The following is a 19,096-nucleotide window of genomic DNA, read 5'->3' as shown; positions in this document are numbered from 1 at the left end:
GCAGTTATGAATTTTTGTGATTTATTCATTAAAAATAAAAACATTTTAAAGGACAAATTCTCAAGAAACCCACTTTATGGAGCCACCTGCACATATGTTAAAGCCATCTATAATAGTCAGTTTAGATTAAGCAAAACATTTAAGGTCTGCTCCTTTCAAGGGATCTGGGTTAATTCTCTTGTGTTGGCTGATCTTAACAAACTGACTATTCCTTAGTGAAAGCCCTAACTATATGTATATGCACAATGGACACATGCAAAAGTGAAAAGAGATGTTTGTCACAGAGAAGTAATCTATGCTTTGTGGCAGCAGCTCCCCCTCACTTTCATGTCTCCACTCTGAATCTGATAGGACAAGAAGCTTCTGGTTTTTTTCTTTCTCGAAACTGATTATATTGGCAAGGAATTATTTTAAACACCAAAAACATTTTTGGTGGAGAATCATGTTTAATCTAATCAAGCCTCTAGCAGGCAGTTGCTTTGTTTTTTCTGACAGAAGAGTTGGATTATCTAGACATGTGCTAGATTGTGATTTTAATACCACAGTCCTGTGTAGGTAATGTATCCTGCAAAAATGTATCCTTCAAGTAGAAGGCTCTAGCTGTCTCCCATGTCTTTGCCCTTCTACTCCCATATTTAGTGTTGTCAATTCTTGTGATCTGATTGCAAGTTGGTCTTGTGATATTTAGTGGATATTTTTACCATCTCCAGCTGCTAGAATTAAGAGATTGCACTACTGCTGCAAATTTAAGAAATTTACGTGTTTTTTTTTTAAAATGCAAGAAGAGATTTTCATTCAATCTCTCTTGGTTAAAATCCATATACACACAATTGGTCAATGCAGTCTGTAGTTTAGGAGTGCTCCTGAATTCCTTGCTGACACTAAGTTGTCACATAGCAGCATCAGGAAGCCATGCTTCCTACCATTTTTAGTTAGCTGAGACTCCATCCTATCCTGATGGATAATGACCTGGCATCAGCAATACCTGCTTTCGTGACCTGCTGACTGGGAAAAAAAGCAATGCAACATACCTGGTTGTCAAGCCATCAGCCCTTAGGAAACTCCAGCCAATACAGAACGTTACAATGTACTTCCTCAGCAACATTGGCTACCTCCAGTATGTCTAACATGTTTTCTGCTTTCTACACTGGCTTCTCATTGAATGTCAAGTTCAATATGCTCTATGGGCTGAACCCACGATATCTAAGATATTGCTTAGACCTTCAGGATAAAGATTGTAGCTGACAACTCCTTCTACCATAAGGTGAAGCTTGTCTGACAGAACCATCTCTAGGGCTGTTCTGATATTGTGAAGCAAACTCTCTCAGGAACTAGGGGCCCTCACAAACTCCACCTCCTTCCACTTCCAGAGCAAGGCATGCTTCTTCAAGCTGCCTTCTCTAACATACATTGATCAAACTGGACAGTCTCTATGTAAAAGAATAAGTGGACACAAATCAGACGTCAAGAATTATAACATTCAAAAACCAGTCGGAGAACACTTCAATCTCTTTGGTCACTCGATTACAGACCTAAAAGTTGCAATTCTTCAACAAAAAAGCTTCAAAAACAGACTCCAATGAGAGACTGCTGAATTGGAATTAATTTGCAAACTGGATACAATTAATTTAGGCTTGAATAGAGACTGGGAGTGGATGGGTCATTACACAAAGTAAAACTATTTCCCCTTGTTTATTTCCCCCCTCCATCCCCCCCCCCCACTGTTGCTCAGACATTCTTGTCAACTGCTGGAAATGGCCCATCTTGATTATCACTATAAAAGGTTCTCCCCCTCCCCTGCTCTCCTACTGGTAATAGCTCACCTTACCTGATCACTCTCATTACAGTGTGTATGGTAACACCCATTGTTTCATGTTCTCTATGTATATAAATCTCCCCACTGTATTTTCCACTGAATGCATCCAATGAAGTGAGCTGTAGCTCACGAAAGCTTATGCTCAAATAAATTGGTTAGTCTCTAAGGTGCCACAAGTACTCCTTTTCTTTTTGCGAATACAGACTAACACGGCTGCTACTCTGAAACTTCTCTAACATAGACACACAGCAGCATGCACATTTAAAAACACCCAAAGACCTTCCAAAACAAAACACTCCACTCCAAGCACAAATCTCCCCTTGGAGAGAGGATGAAAGAGAGCAAGAGCAAGCCCGAGAACAACATGACAGATGTTAGTCATGTTGCTTATGGCAGGGGGTGGAGGGCACTCAGATACTATTGTGATGTGGGTGGTATAGGAACCTATACAGAACCAGCCCTCAGGGTTGTAAATAAAAGCTTGAAAAGTGAAGAGTGTGGGGCCTAGCAGCTCAGAAAACAGAAGGCAAATCAAACCCCACACTTAAAAACTCCTCATGATTTTTAAACCAATCTCATGATTTTGGGGGAGCTGTTTTGTTTGTACTGCACATATGGCTCCTGTGTTGCTATTTTTGCCTTTCTGTGCCCCTATGTATTCTCTTCCTTCTCTCCCGCCACCCCGTTCTGCTGGCAAGAGACGACTTGGGACAGGACCCAGCTCCCCTCCCGGGCTGGGCTGGGCTGGCCACCAGGGCTTCCGCAGGGCCTGGCTGCAGGATTCAGGAAGACGGCTCAGCCCTTTGCGTTTGGAAACCGATCAGCCGGCAGGAATCGAAACCGAAAGCGGCCGGCGGGGGACGGTTAAAAGCGCCGTGAGCTTCCCCTGCTCCGCAGAACCTTGGAGGCGGGGAGCGGAGAAGCCGGAGAGACGTGCCCAGGCCACCAGCGGGAAGCGCAAAGGCTGAGGGTTAGCTACACCCGTCCAGCAAGGGCCGGGCGCAGGGGGAGAACCGCAGCCCCCGGCCAAGCGGCTAGGACCTGAGCGCCGGAGAAGCGTAGGGAACCTCCCCCTTCCCTGGGCACTCTCGGAGCAGGCGGAAGCGCCGACGCCCCCAGCCTTGCCAGGGTGACTCCGGGCGCAGGAGAGATGTCGGCCCTATCGCCCGAGGAGCAGTTCCTCTGTCTGATCTCCTGCTTCAGGCACCGGCTCACGCAGTCCATACAGGTGGCACCGGTGCTGGACCGCCTGGCCACGCTGAGCCCGCAGGAGAAGGAGCGGATCCGGGCGGTCGCTGCGCAGCAGGGCGACCCGCAGGCGGCTGGGTTGCTGCTGGACGCGGTGGCGCGGAGCTGCCAGCAGCAGGGCTGGATCCAGCAGTTTGTCACTGCGCTGCAGCAGGGGGGCAGCGACTTGGCCGCCTGCTACGTGAACCCCAGCCTGAGCGAGCTGCCCTCCCCAGCGGAGGAGACCGAGCACGACGTGTGCGTGCACCTGGTGCAGCTGCTCTATGGCACCCTGGTGGACAAGCTGAGGAGCCGGCAGGTCACCAACAAGTGTGTGGAGAAGGGACTCCTCCAGGACGATGACCAGGAGCGGGTAGGTAGCGCTGCCCCCTCCACCCCTGGTGCTGGGCTTGGCCGCGGAGTTGCTGCATTTCCACACACCCCTTACACCCACAGAGCCGGAGAGGTAGCTACCGCGGCATTGTTTTCCCGGCAGCCGGGGTGCGGGGCAGGATTCCCGGACAGGGTGGATGAGCCTCATCGACTCCCCGTCAAAGGAAAGTCTCACCCGGGCCGAGCGCTGCTCGCCTGACTCCCGCCCCGCCCCAGCAGCCCTTCGCAGGGGACACGCGCAGCAGCTGGGATTCCTTCCTTCCCTCCCCGGGCAGCGAGCCCAGGAGGAAAGCACAGGAATTGCCCTTCCCTGCCTCTGGTCCCACCTCCCAAAAGCTGTCCGGTGACCTGGGTGACGAAAACGCCTCTGCAGAACTGATCTTCCTCTCCTGTTGCTCAGGCCGCAGGACTCCCCTGTTTGACTCTCATAACTGGCGCCTGTACAACATATCAAATTCAAACATGTGTTCTTCAAGGTTCTCCACCCCTCTGCTCCCACTCATGCTTGCTCTCCTATTTCCTGCTCTCCTGTTCCAGCCCGCCGCCTCTATATTTGTTAATTTTGTGCTTTTTTTTCCCCTTGCTGTGTCTTGTGCTTGGAACAGCCCCTCTCCGATAATACACCTGATAACCATCTTTTCATACAAACTCCTCCTCAGAATATGTCTGCTATATCTTTTAACAATAATCCACTAATGAATGAATTTCTTTCTCTCTCTGTGTGTATATGGTAAAAAAGGGTACCATTTTGAGGTTGGAATTTTTGGGGTTCTCTGGTATACATTATGAGTGATTGTCTTACGTGGATTGTAAGTCTTCTGCGGTGAAAACCATGGCTTGATCTACACTACAGAGTTAGGTTGAGGTAAGGCAGCTTATGTGGACCTAATTAAGTCAGTGTCTACACTAGAATGCTGCTTCTGTGGAAGTAAGTGGTCTGGTACACTGACATAATAACAACCTCCACAAGAGGCACAGCGCTTATGTCAATTAGGGCAATGCAGGGTCTGTGGAATTTCATAGTGTGGACAAATCCCAGTCTTTACTCTTTGAATTGTACAGTTCTGAGCACACTGTACATACTCTCCCCCGCCAACATAGAAAGACCCAATTTGTGTCATAGGGACTCCTACTTAGGCAAATGGGGTGTCCTACGCATTTTTAAATACCCATCCAGTAGGAGGTGTCCATCAGCAGCCTGAGAACTGTGACAGGCATGTATACTGATGGTAATGGCAAAGCCACCTGTGGTAGATATTCTTATTGATATGATACGGTTTGATGCTGCAACGGATTTGAACTTGCTTGCTAATAAGATTTTGACTACAAACCGCACCCTATGACCATGGCAGTTTTGTTCACTTTTTCCATGCCAGAAGCTGTCATGCATTTTTCATAGAGAAAAAGTGTTGGCTAGTTTAGTTTCAGACAGAGTGTCTGGCAGTGATGGTGGACTTTCTAGGGTCATTGAGCACCTCTAAATCGTTGTCTCTGCATTCCAACAAGCAAGTTTGAAGAGGGCAACTCTCGTACATGAACCTCTGGAATGCACACTGAGGCAGGAAAAAAATAATTTGGGACAGGACTTAAACATGTGCTTGATTTTATATGCATGCTTAAGTCCCATGTTTAACTTCAATCATGTGCTTGAGTCCTATTGACTTCAATGAGATTTAAGTATGTTTAATTTTGAGCATGTCCTTATGCACTTTCCTGAATCAGGAACTTGGATTGTAAGTGGTTTGGGCTCTCATTCTTACTATGTGTTTGTACTGTGCCAAGCACAAGGGCCCTAAAAGTGCTATGGCGATTCAAATAATTAGTAATAGATAAGATATAAGTGGTGTGAGCAGGTATTTTTTGTATTTTTAAAATGGAGATGGCTGCTCGAATTGATAATGTGTCTACCTACAAATAAAATGGTAAAAGAAACCAACTAACTAACCACCCTGAAAATAACTTTTTTTGATATAACTTCAATGCTATGTGTTTTAGTGGGAGACTAAAAGATCCTGTGTTGTAAAAGTTAATGTTCCTATTTATTTCATCATTAGTGTGTAGGTGATGAAAAGTGAAAGACCTTGAAAAATCTGGTTTACCATTATCTAGCCCTATTTTTGTTTGTTTTTTTTTTGGTACTATAGCTTGGGCGACGAATACACTAATCCAATAGTTTTCAAACAATGGTCTGTGCGAACTGGCAGTTCACATGAAGTTGGTAGCTCCTCCAAACATCACGGTTCTTCGCTGCAGAAAACTATATACCTGGAAACCAGGAGGAGCCAACCTAGGTAGTGTTGGCACCAGGAGTCTACTACCCCTGAATGGATCTTTAATGGCTTCCAGTGGAGCAGATTACTTTCATACCAGTGAAAAAGGTCCACAGTAATTATCTTGCATACACAGCAGTTTATTTGAGAAGCAATTACACAAGTGGTAAAAGGTTACATTAAGCACATAACTCCTGTGTTAGACATTAAGAACTATACATTCCTCTTAGTGAGCCTCTCTTTCACAAACATACACAAAGAGGCCCTGTGCTAGCCTCACACAGTTCCTGCTTGGCAAACAGAGAAGGTAGTTACCAATTCTATGGAAGGCTTCTTCTCTCCAGGTCTGGTCTCCTCAGCCCTCTGGTCTGTGTCAGATTCCCTCGAGGCAAGGTCTTGGCTGCCTGGAAACCCCGCTGGTCACAGTCCTACTCGAGGCCACAGAGCAGAGTTTTGGCTACTCTGTCTAGCAGCGTTGCTTCCTTAAGCATTAATTAAGGAATCCCCCCCTCTCGCTTCAGTAATTTATTTTGCTTGATATTTATACTCTTTTTTCCTCAAAGGAGTCACATGTCTTAAAAGCATGCCCAGTGAGCATGTGGCTACTAATTTTTACCTAATTAATACTTTAGGAGGAGACTGCAGAGTGGTACCAACTGAACATTACCCCACGTTCACTCCTTCCAGTGGCGTAGCTAGGTGGAGTGAACAGGGGCAGCGGACATAAAAGAAAAAAAGTTGCCACCTACTTGTATGCATCGGGGGGCGCTCCGGGTCCTCGGTGGCACTGAAGGCCCCCACTGCCAAGCACCCGGAGCGCGTGAAGGCCCCCGCCGCCAAGGACCCGGACCACCGCCGGGTGAGTAAAAATTAAAAAAGGCACCTATAAATTAAAAAGGCGCCCCTTGTGCTCAGAGTGGGAGCAGCCGCTCCCCCCCGTTTTCCCCCCTTGGCTACTCTACTGACTTCCTTATCAAGCATTCACTTCAGCCACCTGCATGATGTCCTTCAGCAGGGTCGAGATGCCCCAGTCAGTCCATGCTCCACGCAGGATGTTCTACACGTGTTGTTTGCTTTCAAGTGGACATATTTGCTGACTCAAAGATCAGTATTAATCATACACGCAGCATGGAGCCAGTCAGTTTCACCTCTGGCATCTGCTAAGAGAAGGGTTCTGCTCCCAGAACCCTCTTTCGCAGTTCAGTCATGTCAAGCCATGTTCTCATTCCATTCATTCAGTATGGCCACACCAGTTTGGCAACATCCCAACAGTTAGCTGTCTCTTCTGGAGTCCAGTGTTAAATAAGAAGCAGAGCGGAAATAGGAGTTGTCCTCAGAGATCATAGAAAGCATGTTTAGGAGCAGAAGAGGATCAGGCAACAGGGAAGCATGGACAAAGGGAGAGGAAGAAAAGGGGTCAGAGTGGTGGAGGGAAGTGTATGAAGGGAAACAGGAGAAGATGGGGCTGGGAAAAGGAAAGGAAAAAGAGTAACGTTAGACATGATCATTAATTTTCACCCACCAAGCTAAAATGCATACATTGTTCCATGTAAGCCATTGCTTTAGTTGCGATGGAGATGTTCTGCAATGGTAAATGGGAAGAGATATGGCTCCCACAACTATGAAAGAGGGGATGTGGTCCATCTCTCAGTTAAGGGGAAGGGGGGGGGTGTGCACGTGCATGCCACAGAATGCGGTTATACCATGGGTTCAGCCTGCAGCCAGTAGGCTCTGCAACTTCAGTACCTCTTTATTTCAGCCTTTATTTATACCAGCTACCTTAAAATATACCACTGGTCAGACTGTTGCAAAGAAATCATTGTTTGATGCCGGACTTCACAAACTAAGGGAGGTGGCAATAGATTATTCAGATTTTGAATTGGATTTAAAGATAACCTGGCTATAGCCTATGGGGAGCAATTTCACATGTGCATGAAGATGGACTAGATGACAAAATGCAGTAAATCTCTCCTGATTAAAAAAAAAAATAAAAATTGGCTCACTTATTTTGTATTTTTATCTATATCTGTGTGTATTCCAACTTAAAGGGAAAAAACCCACAACCAGAGTTCTGTACATTTTGTCTTTACTATGCTGTATGAGCCTTTTAAAAAAAAAAAATGTTCTGAGGTTTTAATCTTACTTTGAGGATTTATTTTCCCCTTCTATTTTAACCAGATCTTAGCTGCAACTGAAAATCATGGGGATAGGGAAGGTGCACGTGAGTTGTTAAGTAGAATAATAAAGAAGAAAGATTGGTTCTCTCCATTTTTGGCTGTCCTGCGTGAAACTAAGCATGGAAACCTTGCAGATGAACTAAGTGGAAATGTACCAGGTAATTGTTATTTCACTAGTTTAAATTATGACTTCACCAGCTTTGCTTTTTGTGCTTGTACTGAATCTTTGGGCCCAATTCCAGAATTGTCTTCAGTGGGACTACTTATTTAGGGATTACTCATATAAAGGTATCAGGATAAGGCTCTTAATTTCTTACTGACTGACTGACTGACTTTTAAACACATAACCAGACAAATGACAAATTTAATGAAGATTAACTACTTAAAAATTATAATTCAGTTGCATATTTTCCAGCCCACCTTTATTAACTTTGTATTTAATACAGTTTTTTTTAAAATCCATGTAATTTTCAGCACATAGGCATTCTGAAAATTGTTTTTGATAAACACAAACTGACAGTTTCAGTTTTCTTGCACAACAGACAGGATTATGTCTTCCTAAGAACCCCTAGTTACAAATGCATGTACTCTTGAACATCTCCTATATGGGTAAGTCAATCACAGCTCTCAGATGTTAAATACAATAGAGTAAACAAATAATTAGTTCATTCATGGAAATGACAAAATTAAGAGGGCTTTAGTGTTTCAGCTGCTGTTAACTATTCATACTACCACAGAATGACTCGTGTTTTAGGATCGTCCTTTCCAGATTGCTGACCAGGATTCTGCAACAGCTAAAAAAGAAGCAGCAGCTCAGATGTCTGTTCCAGGATTTAAATTGTACCCAGCACATGCAGGGACATTTTAGAAGTTTTTAGGGCTTTTAGCAGTTTAGTACCAGACTTGTTAAGTCTCCTGCTTGGCCAGGAAGGTCCTGTTTTTTCATCAGTTTTCTGAACTGTCCCCCCATGGCAGCTTCAACTTCCCAGTTTGAAGAGCTGAGGAGACACTGACTCAGGGGGGTTGACTATAGTTAGCACACAGCTTCACCAGGTAAGGCTATGATTAGAATCTTCCAGGCCTCTAATGGGGCATCTCCCTGCTAAGAGCAGGAAGCAGCCAGATCCCTCTCTCAGCCCAGGGCAAGCAGCAGCTAGTATCAGGGACTAGCAACTCAGCCACAGTTCTCCACCCAGTGCAGGACAGGTTGCAACCAGGTCAGAGCATCAAGGAGTCAACCCAGGGAGATGCCAGAGCCAGCTAGCAGCATATTTGTTCCTGTGTTCCTAAAGTTCATTCCATGCAGCAGCTTTGTCAGACTTAACTTCTAGTAATCAGGACACTTGCTCTTATTTATGTAAACAATGTAATGCATATCCTCAAATATGTAAATTAGAGTATTAAGTTATTTGTGTACAAACTCCAGATTTCTGAACCTTCAGCTTTAATGTTGCTCTGTGCAGATACTGTGCAGGGTAAAAAGTTGAATAAGACTGTTATTCAGTGCACTGTTGAGGCCAGGTCTACACTACACACTTTGGTATAACTACATCGCTCAATGGTGTGAAAAATCCACACCCCGAGCGACGCTGTTATACTGACTTTAACCCACCATGTAGACAGCACTATGTCAGCAGGAGAGCTTCTTCCGCCAACATTGCTACTGCCTCTCACAGAGGTGGAGTTACTAAGCCGATGGGAGAGCTCTCTCCCATCGGCTTAGAGCGTCTTCACCAGAATCACTACAGCTGCACAGTTGCAAGTTTATAGTGCAGACCTGTCCTGAGTCTTAGCGCTTTAGCTTGGTAACCTGGGCTAATGCAGTCCTCAACAAGACATTACATAATATAGCATGCAGCAAGTCCATCACGCTGTTATCACCAAAAAATTAATATTTTCTCATGTCAGGAATGCTGTATGCATGTAGGATATGGTGAGAGTGGATGATGGGCCCCCTGAGGGGGTTGACCTGCCCACCTTTTTGTATATGTCTCCACAATTGTAAGGACAGCCAGCATTCTAAAAGGCCCTCTGTCGTTGGTGTGTAGTCAAGAACATTGTAAGAAAAAGAGAGGTGGCAAAATTTTGTCTCTCTGATCCCAAATGACTTGTTAATGGAAAATGGCTTCTTGAAGTTGTATGCAGAAAAGGACAAGGTGTGAAAAAAAACCTCAAAATAAGAGAAATTTAGTAATTCAATAATCCTGCAAAACAAGGCCACTTTTTAAAAACAAAAACTTAAATAAATGAACAAATATGGAAAACCCTGGAGTGCAGTGATCTCCAGTGTTTGTGTGGAGCACTCGTATGTAATTTATCAAACTGCTTTGTTATTACTGATGAATATTCCAACTCTTATGCATCCGTGTACCCATGCTGAAAACTAAAAGTACTGCAAGGATTGAGTCTAAAAGAGGGATGGTCTTTGCGTTGAAAAGAATATAGAACAATGACAGAACATTGTTAGGCCAAACCCTCTATTCTGTTTTCTGGAATTATGGACCCACATTTTAACACAGGATGAATTCTGCTGGTCTTTATGTCCATGCAACCCCATTGACCTCAGCAAGGATTTACAAGTACAATGGGAAGCAGAATCTGGCCTGTTATTTTATTTTCAGACCTTAATAGATCAAACATTTTTTTTCCCCTAGAAATGGTGGCAGTAAGTATTATAAACACAGTGAGTCCAATTTTCCAGTGTTAGTGTCTGAAGAGATCATCTAAATCCTGTATTTGGACCCTCAGGTCAACACTTAGGACATTTACGCCTTTGTGTGCTGACTCAGATGTGCAAATATGAGATTAGACTTTGTTTAGTTGCCTGCGTTTGGAGAGTGGGCTGCACGTTTCAGTGAAAACAGCTTGTTTTGTGATGTAGATCAAATTTTATTACTTTTGTAGAAACCGAAAATAAAGAAAATGGGATCAAGCAACCAGCTACTACAGATGTGGACATGGAAGCTGAAGAGCTATTGGCCTCTGAAGTAGGGGAGGAGCTGAAGCGGAGAGATGAAATGAATGATAGTCTGGCCAGAGAGAGCATTATATTAGGAACATCTTTTGAAGACACTTCTGAACTTTTAGGTAATCTAATAATGGGTACTTTTTTTTAGCATGTCACATAACATGACAAAACTTCAGGAATTAGGAGTAGCTGAAACCAAGATCTGTAAAATCAGATATAGATTTGTTTCCAGTGAGCTCCCTGCAGGCTAGAAATTTCAGTTTACTGAATGTATGCTATGAGCAATGCTAAGGGCATAAGTGAAAAGGAGAAAGTACGGTCTGGGGGAAATGGTAAATTCCCACCCCACTTCCCACCACATATTTACAGTAATATAAACAACTGCTTATCCACTTTGGGCCAAATTCTGCAGGCCTTGTTCTGTCCTTAGGTAAAATTGTCACTTGAATTCAATGAGAGATGCAGTGGGCTGAGGCATGACTAAAACTGCCACACTTGAACTGATTAAACACAACTAGAGAAAAATCTCCCCTAAGGCAGCAGTAGGGGGTCCAGGAGCTGTCTTGCGGCACAAGACAGAATGGCTCAGGGGGACCTGTGCCAAAGCACTCCTACCTGCTGTTCCCATGGAGCAGGAGTCACTCCCATGGAACCAGTACAGGTTTATAGTGAACATATAGGATTTGCTACTTTAGCATGGCCTTCATGATTTGCTCACTTTTGATAAAAAGAGCATCAGTATTTGTCTTCTTCCTGTTTGTAATAAAATATTTTAAAACTATTTGAAAACCAGCATTAAGATGTTGTTTGACTAAATGTATAATTCTCATATAGGTTCAACAATTATCACAGATTTCAGGTTAAATCAGCCCAGGTCTACATTAGAAAAGGTTTGGTTGTATAGTTATACTACTATAACTATACTGGCAAACCATCCTGGTGTAGAGGCACCTTATACTGGCAAAAGCCCTAGTGGAGACACAATTATACTGGCATAAAAGTGCTTTTGCCAGTAATTGTCTAACAACTTTTTAAGGGCAAATGTTTTCTTTACACCAAAAACAACATCTTCAAACTTAACTTACTAGATCGTGTACAAACACAGAATCAGAAATGTTTTTAATTACTTATATTCCCAGTGAATTCACTTTTGAAAAATGTGTTTTGAACCATAAATAGCAGCAATACAGGCCCATATGGGATCCAATGATTCAAACGTATGCTTGTGAGCTAGGAAGACTTTCACATCTGTTACAGGTTCAGATAGAGCCCAAGTTGATAGTAATGATAATGGTCAAGATAAATCCTGCCTGCCTTGCTCCATGTGTGCTGATCCAATCAGGGATTTTAATGGATCTGCTCATATGAGTAAGGCAAAGGAGGATTTGGCTCTGAAAACTGTAACCCTTCGCCAAGGGTAACAAGACAGCTCCTTTTTTGTCCAACATAATATAAACAATATATCACACAGTGTGTGTTTTAAAGTAACTGGTAGGTTGTGTACTTGCATAAAAAACATTTGTAGGCAGTCTTAGCAGAGATGCCAAGTATTGAACTGAACAGATTGAACTCCCTTTCACTCTTAGAAAGGGTCTTTCGAGAACAGGGCCTGGACACAGCGACATACCCTGAGTGTGGTTATATTTCCATGCAGAGTTAGCCTGGGCTCTTTTCTGGTGTTGCCCCTAACCTGCCTTCCATCCACACACAACAACTGCTCACTTTAGTGGTGATTTTAATCTGGGCTATCTGACCCAGATGAGGGTGTGGGTTAGAGCCTGGCTTTTGCTTTCACTCAGGCTGGTAAACCATCCACTTTGCAGTGAGGACACAGGGTGAGTCACTTGAGTGGTGATAGTTTTCCAGTGTCGCACATGGTTCCCTCCCATGTTCCCGGAAAGACAGACAAATTCTCCCATAATTAATTGGGAAAGAAACATAGAGCAGCTCAGGTTAGTGCAGCACAGAGAACATGGGGTGTGCCCCCAGAAGTCCTAGTGACTCACGCCTGGTAAGTGCAACACCAGTCAGGACCCAGTAACCTTAGGTAGGGCTTTGCATTGTAGCAGCTCTCACCCAGTCTCCTTAAAATCAATTTCAGTTTTGTTTGACAAGATCTGTTTTCCATACCGTTATGTCGATTGACATTAATTATGCTATAGAAAGATAAGTTCTATAAGACACTTCCATAGGGATGGAGAATAGAGAAGTAGCTGCTATAACCTGTTTTCCACCCTGCCTTCCACCTCCACACACAGATTAGAGCCTATAGATCTAAGTTTTGCAATATGGGCCAAATTTTCAGAAGTGCTTTGCACCCAGCTGCTCCCATTGTGACATATGGCCATTGAGTGTTGAGCTCTTTTGAAAATTGAACCTTACATTTGAGTTCACTATAAATTGATTCCACTGCATTCATTTTAAAAGGAAGATTTCAAATATGTCTTACAAATGATTCTCTGATTCCCTTATGTTAGACACACCTCACATTGTTTTAATATTGCAGTCCAGCTAATTAGGTTTACAAGATTGTTTATATTTTGATTCCAATACTTTCTCCTTTACATTTGTCCATGTGTTCCACATTTTAGGTCTGTTTCCCAGTATAATGCAGCACAAGCGGGTGCTCTTTTCCATTTTATCAAAAGCACAAGGGACCTTATTCTCGACTGCCTTGCACTACATATGCAATCATTTCTGTCTGTGCAAAGTGGGTGTAAAAGGCTATGTAAGGTGCAGTGAACAGTAGGGAACAATGAGCACTCTGAGGGAAGGATAACAAGGCTGATGAAAATGGTCAAAATATCAGCCTCTTTGTTTTGATCATTTGGGGAAGGTTGACCTTTTTTTAATGTAATTTATGAAAATCACCAAAATTTTAAAATGGAGAATGTTACTCTTCTTTCACCTGAAAAACCCTCTTTCATTTTGGAAAATGAGTTCTTTTTCATTTCTCTTCTAATGGATTCTCCTGAGGGAGGGTTTTGTAATGAATACTGTAGCTTGCGATTTAAATGTTAGCACAGAGAATATATTTACATTTTTTTAGAGCCACATTTTGGTGCTGCCCTTAGGGTTGTGCCAGAAAACCTATACCCATAGTGGAGCAGCTGATCTCTTCATTGAGAATGTAGAGCATTTCTTGTCCAGCCACTAATTAGAAGTAAGACCAGATTATAGTAGCCATTTTGAGGGCCTTCATGGAGTGGTTGGTAGACTCACTCCAGGCCCCAGTAACAGGTGTTCACATCACAAAGCTGCCATCAGTGCTTGTGCTCGTGGTGGTGGTCTCAATAGAGAGGACAAATCAAGAGTAGATATTGACGGTGGCTCTCCAGGACAAAGTTAAAGCTTGCCCTGCAGTTGCCTCTATTTTACTTGTTCTGTTGACAAATAAGAGGGGTTAATTTCTGGTAATCAACCACCTTTGAGAGGCACTAAAACTTGCTTAAAAGAGAGCAAGACCAAGCTGTCATGTAGTCACTGGCCTGGGACATGCTGACCATGAAGCAGATTACTTCTCCCCCAACACGTTTCTCACCAGGATGCTTGTATTGTATATTTTTAAAGTACCATTTTCAGAAGCAAGTGTAGCTTATCTTTATCCAGGAAATGCTAGATCTCTCTCTCTCTCTCTCTCTCTTTTTTTTTTTTAAACAGAAGCTTTTATTATTAATGACCATTTTGTTATGTGGATTAGCAGGACCCATGTATATGAGTAATAATGGATTAATAATTGAAAACCTACTAACAGGTAGTATTGACCAGGTGTTCTACTGCCTTGCATCTTGTGTAGTCATTTAAACATGTGCAAAGTGGATGCACACACTACCCTCCGAACTTGGTAGTTTTCTACACTTGCTTTGCACTCACTTTGCACAGATGGAAATGGCATAAATAAGCTGCAAGGCAATGGGGAATCAGGTCATGTGGGCTAGATGTTTCAGAAAAGTTCTTAATCCATTTAGACACCAAAATAGTTGAGCCTTTTTGAAAATCTGACCATACTGTCAAGTTTATAATTTAATTCTGCCATATCGTTGTCCTCCAGTAGAGGGCATGTTAAACATTGAGATAAGTCTGTCATACCAGAGATATTCATTGCAGTGTTCAAGTCTTCTAGCACGTATAACATAATTAGCACTTTCTAGTTTTATTTGGAAATTGTTTAGTAGATTAAATGTTGTCTCTTTGCCTTTAAACTATATGAAAAGACTTTTTTTAGCTTGCTACTTAAAAGGCACCAATGTAAAAGTCATCCTTCTGGCTGTTTTTTTTTTATTATTATTATTTATTATTTATTTTTTTGCTTGTTTTTAAATCTGCTATAGATACAAATAATACCTAAGATTACATTGGCTGAAAAAGAGTAGAAGGGAACATATTTTTTCCTTTTTTCAGTTTTCATACTTTATTCATTTGGCAGCACTTGGTGTATAGGTGTGTTCACTTTTTTTCCTTTTATAGCTATAGTTAGTCAGTGTCCCTACTCTTCCATGCAGAAACAGGTAGGTCTGAAATATGATTGTTTAAAATTTAAAAAAAAAAAAAAAAAAGCTGGGGGATTCAGGGGCACGTGTAGTATCAAATTGAGTTAAACACAGTTTCAGAAACTTAGATTTCATGTTGAAGGAGTCTCTTTAAAATTATTTTGGAGAAAATACACTTGCCTTAACAAGTTGTAGTGTGATTACAGCCACAAAGTGTATTTAATTGCTAAGGCCCTGATCCTGCAAACACTTTAGCACATGCCTCTATTAGAGTAGCAACGAAATTATTTTCAGGAGTCATGGAAAATGAGATGAACTATTAACAACTGTAAGTCGGTGGTGTTGTGTGCTGTGCTTTAGCTGTGTTTCACATCAGTGGTAACCAAAGTGGCATAGCCAGATATAAGTGTAGTCAATACAGTGCTTTCGGACCCTGTGGAACAATACTGTGTAAGTATAAGATTTTCACTTAGTTTTTAGACTGATATTTTAGCTTTAATATTAATAAAATGAATATTGTCACATTTGGCTTAAGCTCTGTAGGAGAGGAGCCGTGTCTTCATATTTCCTTAAATAACTGCAAGCATGTGGCACTAGACTAGATTAGGGCCTCTGGATGGTACTGTAATACAAATAATAGGTTTTTTTAATTATTTTACTAAGTTCCAATCAGTTATACCTGTAGAAGTCAATTAAAGGGAGAGAGGTAGGAACTGAACTGGAAAAGGAAAAAGGAAGAAAAAGCAAGGAAAAGCAAATCCAGGTACTGATTTTGTTAATAAGAGGCTTACCAGGCAAGTCTTATTGGAAGTTAGATTTGTCACAGTAAACTTCTGTAACTTGTTAGTCCTTGCTGTTTTTATATTTATATATTTCAACAAGATAACCCACAAGAAAAAACATTAAGAAATCTGACAAGATACGTTGTGGAGGCTTTGGGAGTGCAGGGTACATGTGTAAATGATTTTTATGACTGTCCGTTTTGAACGTAATAAATTAGACCAGAAAGCGCTGGTGAACTTTCTGTACACTTTAAAGAACTTTGAGGTCCTACCACGTTCATGTTTAACTTCAACTTCCTGTATTCTGTTATTGTCTGGTTACGTCTGTAGCCTAAAGTGTCATAATAGGTCTCCCAAGGAATCATTTTTACTTCTACAGTTTGCAAACCACAAAGTCTTTAGATTTACTGGGAAATGGGCATCTCCATAGGTTACCAGTGCAGTTCCTCCTCCAGTTCACACAAAGCTAAATGCTGAGCCTGGGTCTGGCCACTTTGAACTCTAAAAGCTGGAAAATTGCCCTATGGGGTAGGCAAGCATTCCCCTGACAGTAGGGAATCCTCCTATGGCATAGCTGATCCTATACCATCTGTACCGCTCCCCCCGGCACACCACAACCTTGGCATAGGGGGCAGGAAGAGCGTGTGCTGGGGCAGGGCTGAATGCTTGGTTCTACCCGAGATTGTCAGCCACCCCAGCCTGTTGCTGCAGCTGACATAACTTTGAGCTCCCCTCAGCTACTCTGCTTTTTTGGCATGCCTTTGTTGAAATATAGTGTTAACTACAAGCATGCAGGGAAATATTCTTATGTCATAAAACGTTTAGATTTATTTTTAATGTTATCTTTTACAGAGTCTGATGTCAGTTTGCTCGATGCAAGTGTCAGTTGCTTAAATGAAAGTATGGGCCATAGTAGCAACACAAGTGGTGATACAGGTACAATTTATTTATATTCTAGCAAGCCTGAAATAAGGTGTATGGGAGCAAGCACCTGGGGTGTTCTGTACCAAGAACAACAGTTCCATTGTGAGCTCCAGCCTCGTCTGTAAGCTCTTTGGGGCAAGGACTCTATTTTCACATAACACAGTGGGATCCTGACTGGGGCCTGTGGGCTCTTCCATAATATAATGTGTAATGATATGCGATGTTGTGCCATAAAGTAATTCATCACTTGCCTTTTCTTCAACTTCCCTCAAAGTAAAGCACATCCCAGAAAAGAGAGCCAGTTTGTGCTCAGCCCCTGAGTAAGACAGTGAGAGGGAACAAGTTTTAGCAGCACTTTGACAGGTTATGTTTTGAGGGATCTAATGGCTAGGGACAAAATTTTTCAGGAGCAGCTGTGTGACTTAGGAGAACAAGTTCCACTGAAAATTAGAGAGACTTGTGTTCCTAAATCACTTAGAGCCAGCTACAGAAAGGTATTTAGGCACCACTGACATTCACAAAACCACTGCTCAGCTGCCACCTGTGTCCCCATGGCACCTAAGTTTCCACTAGTCAATGTTTGCAAAGCTGACTAATTGCTGATACTACCCCACAGCTAGCCAGCTCCTCAGAGCCCTAGCCCCAAAGGGCCCAAAGCAAGATTTCCAAACTAAGAGGGGGAATGCCTTGGGCAGAGATTTGAACCAACATCTCCCCCATTCCAGCTGAGTGCCCTAACCACCAGACTGTTAAGTATTCTGGGGGGTGGCTCTCTCAATCTCTCCTATTGGGACTGTTCCATTTAGTATAAATCACTAAATATTGATTTGGCCAGAGAGAGACTGATTTTATAGCCCACTGGTTAAGGCACTCACCTGAGAGGTGAGGGAGACAGGTTCAAGTCTCTGCTCCAGATCAGATAGAGCAGGGATTTGAACTTGGGTCTACTACATCCCAGTGCCCCACTCACTTGGCTATTCTTGTGCATATGCGCGCTCTCTTCTTTTGTTGCCCCTCCCCCCGGATTTTTTTGTGAGAAAGATCTCTGTTTTGAGGGTGGCACTAGCCTCTGGCCCATCAGTAATGGACTTAAGGCCAAGATCAATAGGAATTAGGCACCTAAATAACTTTGAGGCTCTGGGCCCTAAGCCCTGCCCCTTTCCTGTGCATTTCATTCCCAGCTAGTTTAGATGGCTCTCTGCTCAGCTTGCTGGTTTCTGAGGATCGCCTCCTTAGGTACCTCACTCTCTCTATACAATACATAGCCTAGGCACCTAACTCAGGGCTGAGAATTCAGGGTGCCTCGGGGTTAAGCAGTGCAACATGAGCAGAGCAGTGCCTAAGTATCTTTGTGAATCAGATCCTTAGCCACTTTTGCAAATCACATCCTAGATCTTGCAAATGGATCTGCCTATGCAGAGCTCTGTTGCCTTCAAAGGGAACCTTTTTGTCTTTAGGGATCTAGTGCTATTAAAATTTGCCTCTCTCTCCCCTTTGTGTGGGGGCTGGGAACAATCTGGGTCTCCAAATATAACCAGCTGACACAATCTGTTTAATAAAACCAACATAAGGGATTCATGAAACCAATATTAATAATATGAAACCTTCATAATTGCGCTTGATCCAACACCAGCTGAAGTCTAGGAAAAGATTCCCATTGACCTCAGTGGGCATTGGGTCAGGCCATTGTGATATATATGTTCAAAATGTACAAACATTAATCACTCAAGGTATGGGATAAAAGGTGGGGTTTTAAATTTTTTTATTAATGTGTTAACTTGTTGAAGGTGACCCCTGGGGTTCACCAGGACCAGTTAACACTTGTTAAAATTCAGCTTGCTCTGTCTACAGTAGGGTTTTTAAAAGATGTTCATTAAAATATGCTTGCTAACACAGTTCTTTAAAAACAAACAAACCATAGTTTATTCTCATCTAGCAAATTTTGTGAGGCCAATATTAGAGCTAAGGAGAGAGAGACCTCCTGCTAATGACAGAGTTTGGTATTTTAAATGAGTGTCAACGGCTCTGTAATACTGTCATCAGTGGTTT

General features: G+C 42.7%; 1 protein-coding gene across 1 annotated transcript in view; it reads left to right on the top strand.

Annotated features, from left to right (window-relative positions):
• The first annotated feature begins 2,577 nt into the window (after positions 1 to 2,577).
• IFIH1 (interferon induced with helicase C domain 1) overlaps positions 2,578 to 19,096 on the top strand; it is a 39,234-nt gene continuing 22,715 nt past the window's right edge. Inside the window, exons 1-4 of the mRNA XM_084643569.1 lie at positions 2,578 to 3,416; positions 7,885 to 8,041; positions 10,788 to 10,970; positions 16,976 to 17,059. Of these exons, the coding sequence (XP_084499695.1) occupies positions 2,967 to 3,416; positions 7,885 to 8,041; positions 10,788 to 10,970; positions 16,976 to 17,059 (874 nt within the window). The 5' untranslated portion in view covers positions 2,578 to 2,966. The remainder of the gene's footprint in view (positions 3,417 to 7,884; positions 8,042 to 10,787; positions 10,971 to 16,975; positions 17,060 to 19,096) is intronic.

Source organism: Lepidochelys olivacea, assembly GCF_965140295.1.
Source record: "Lepidochelys olivacea isolate rLepOli2 genome assembly, chromosome: 11".
Taxonomy (NCBI): Eukaryota; Metazoa; Chordata; order Testudines; family Cheloniidae; genus Lepidochelys; species Lepidochelys olivacea.
This window is presented reverse-complemented; position numbering and strand designations above follow the sequence as displayed.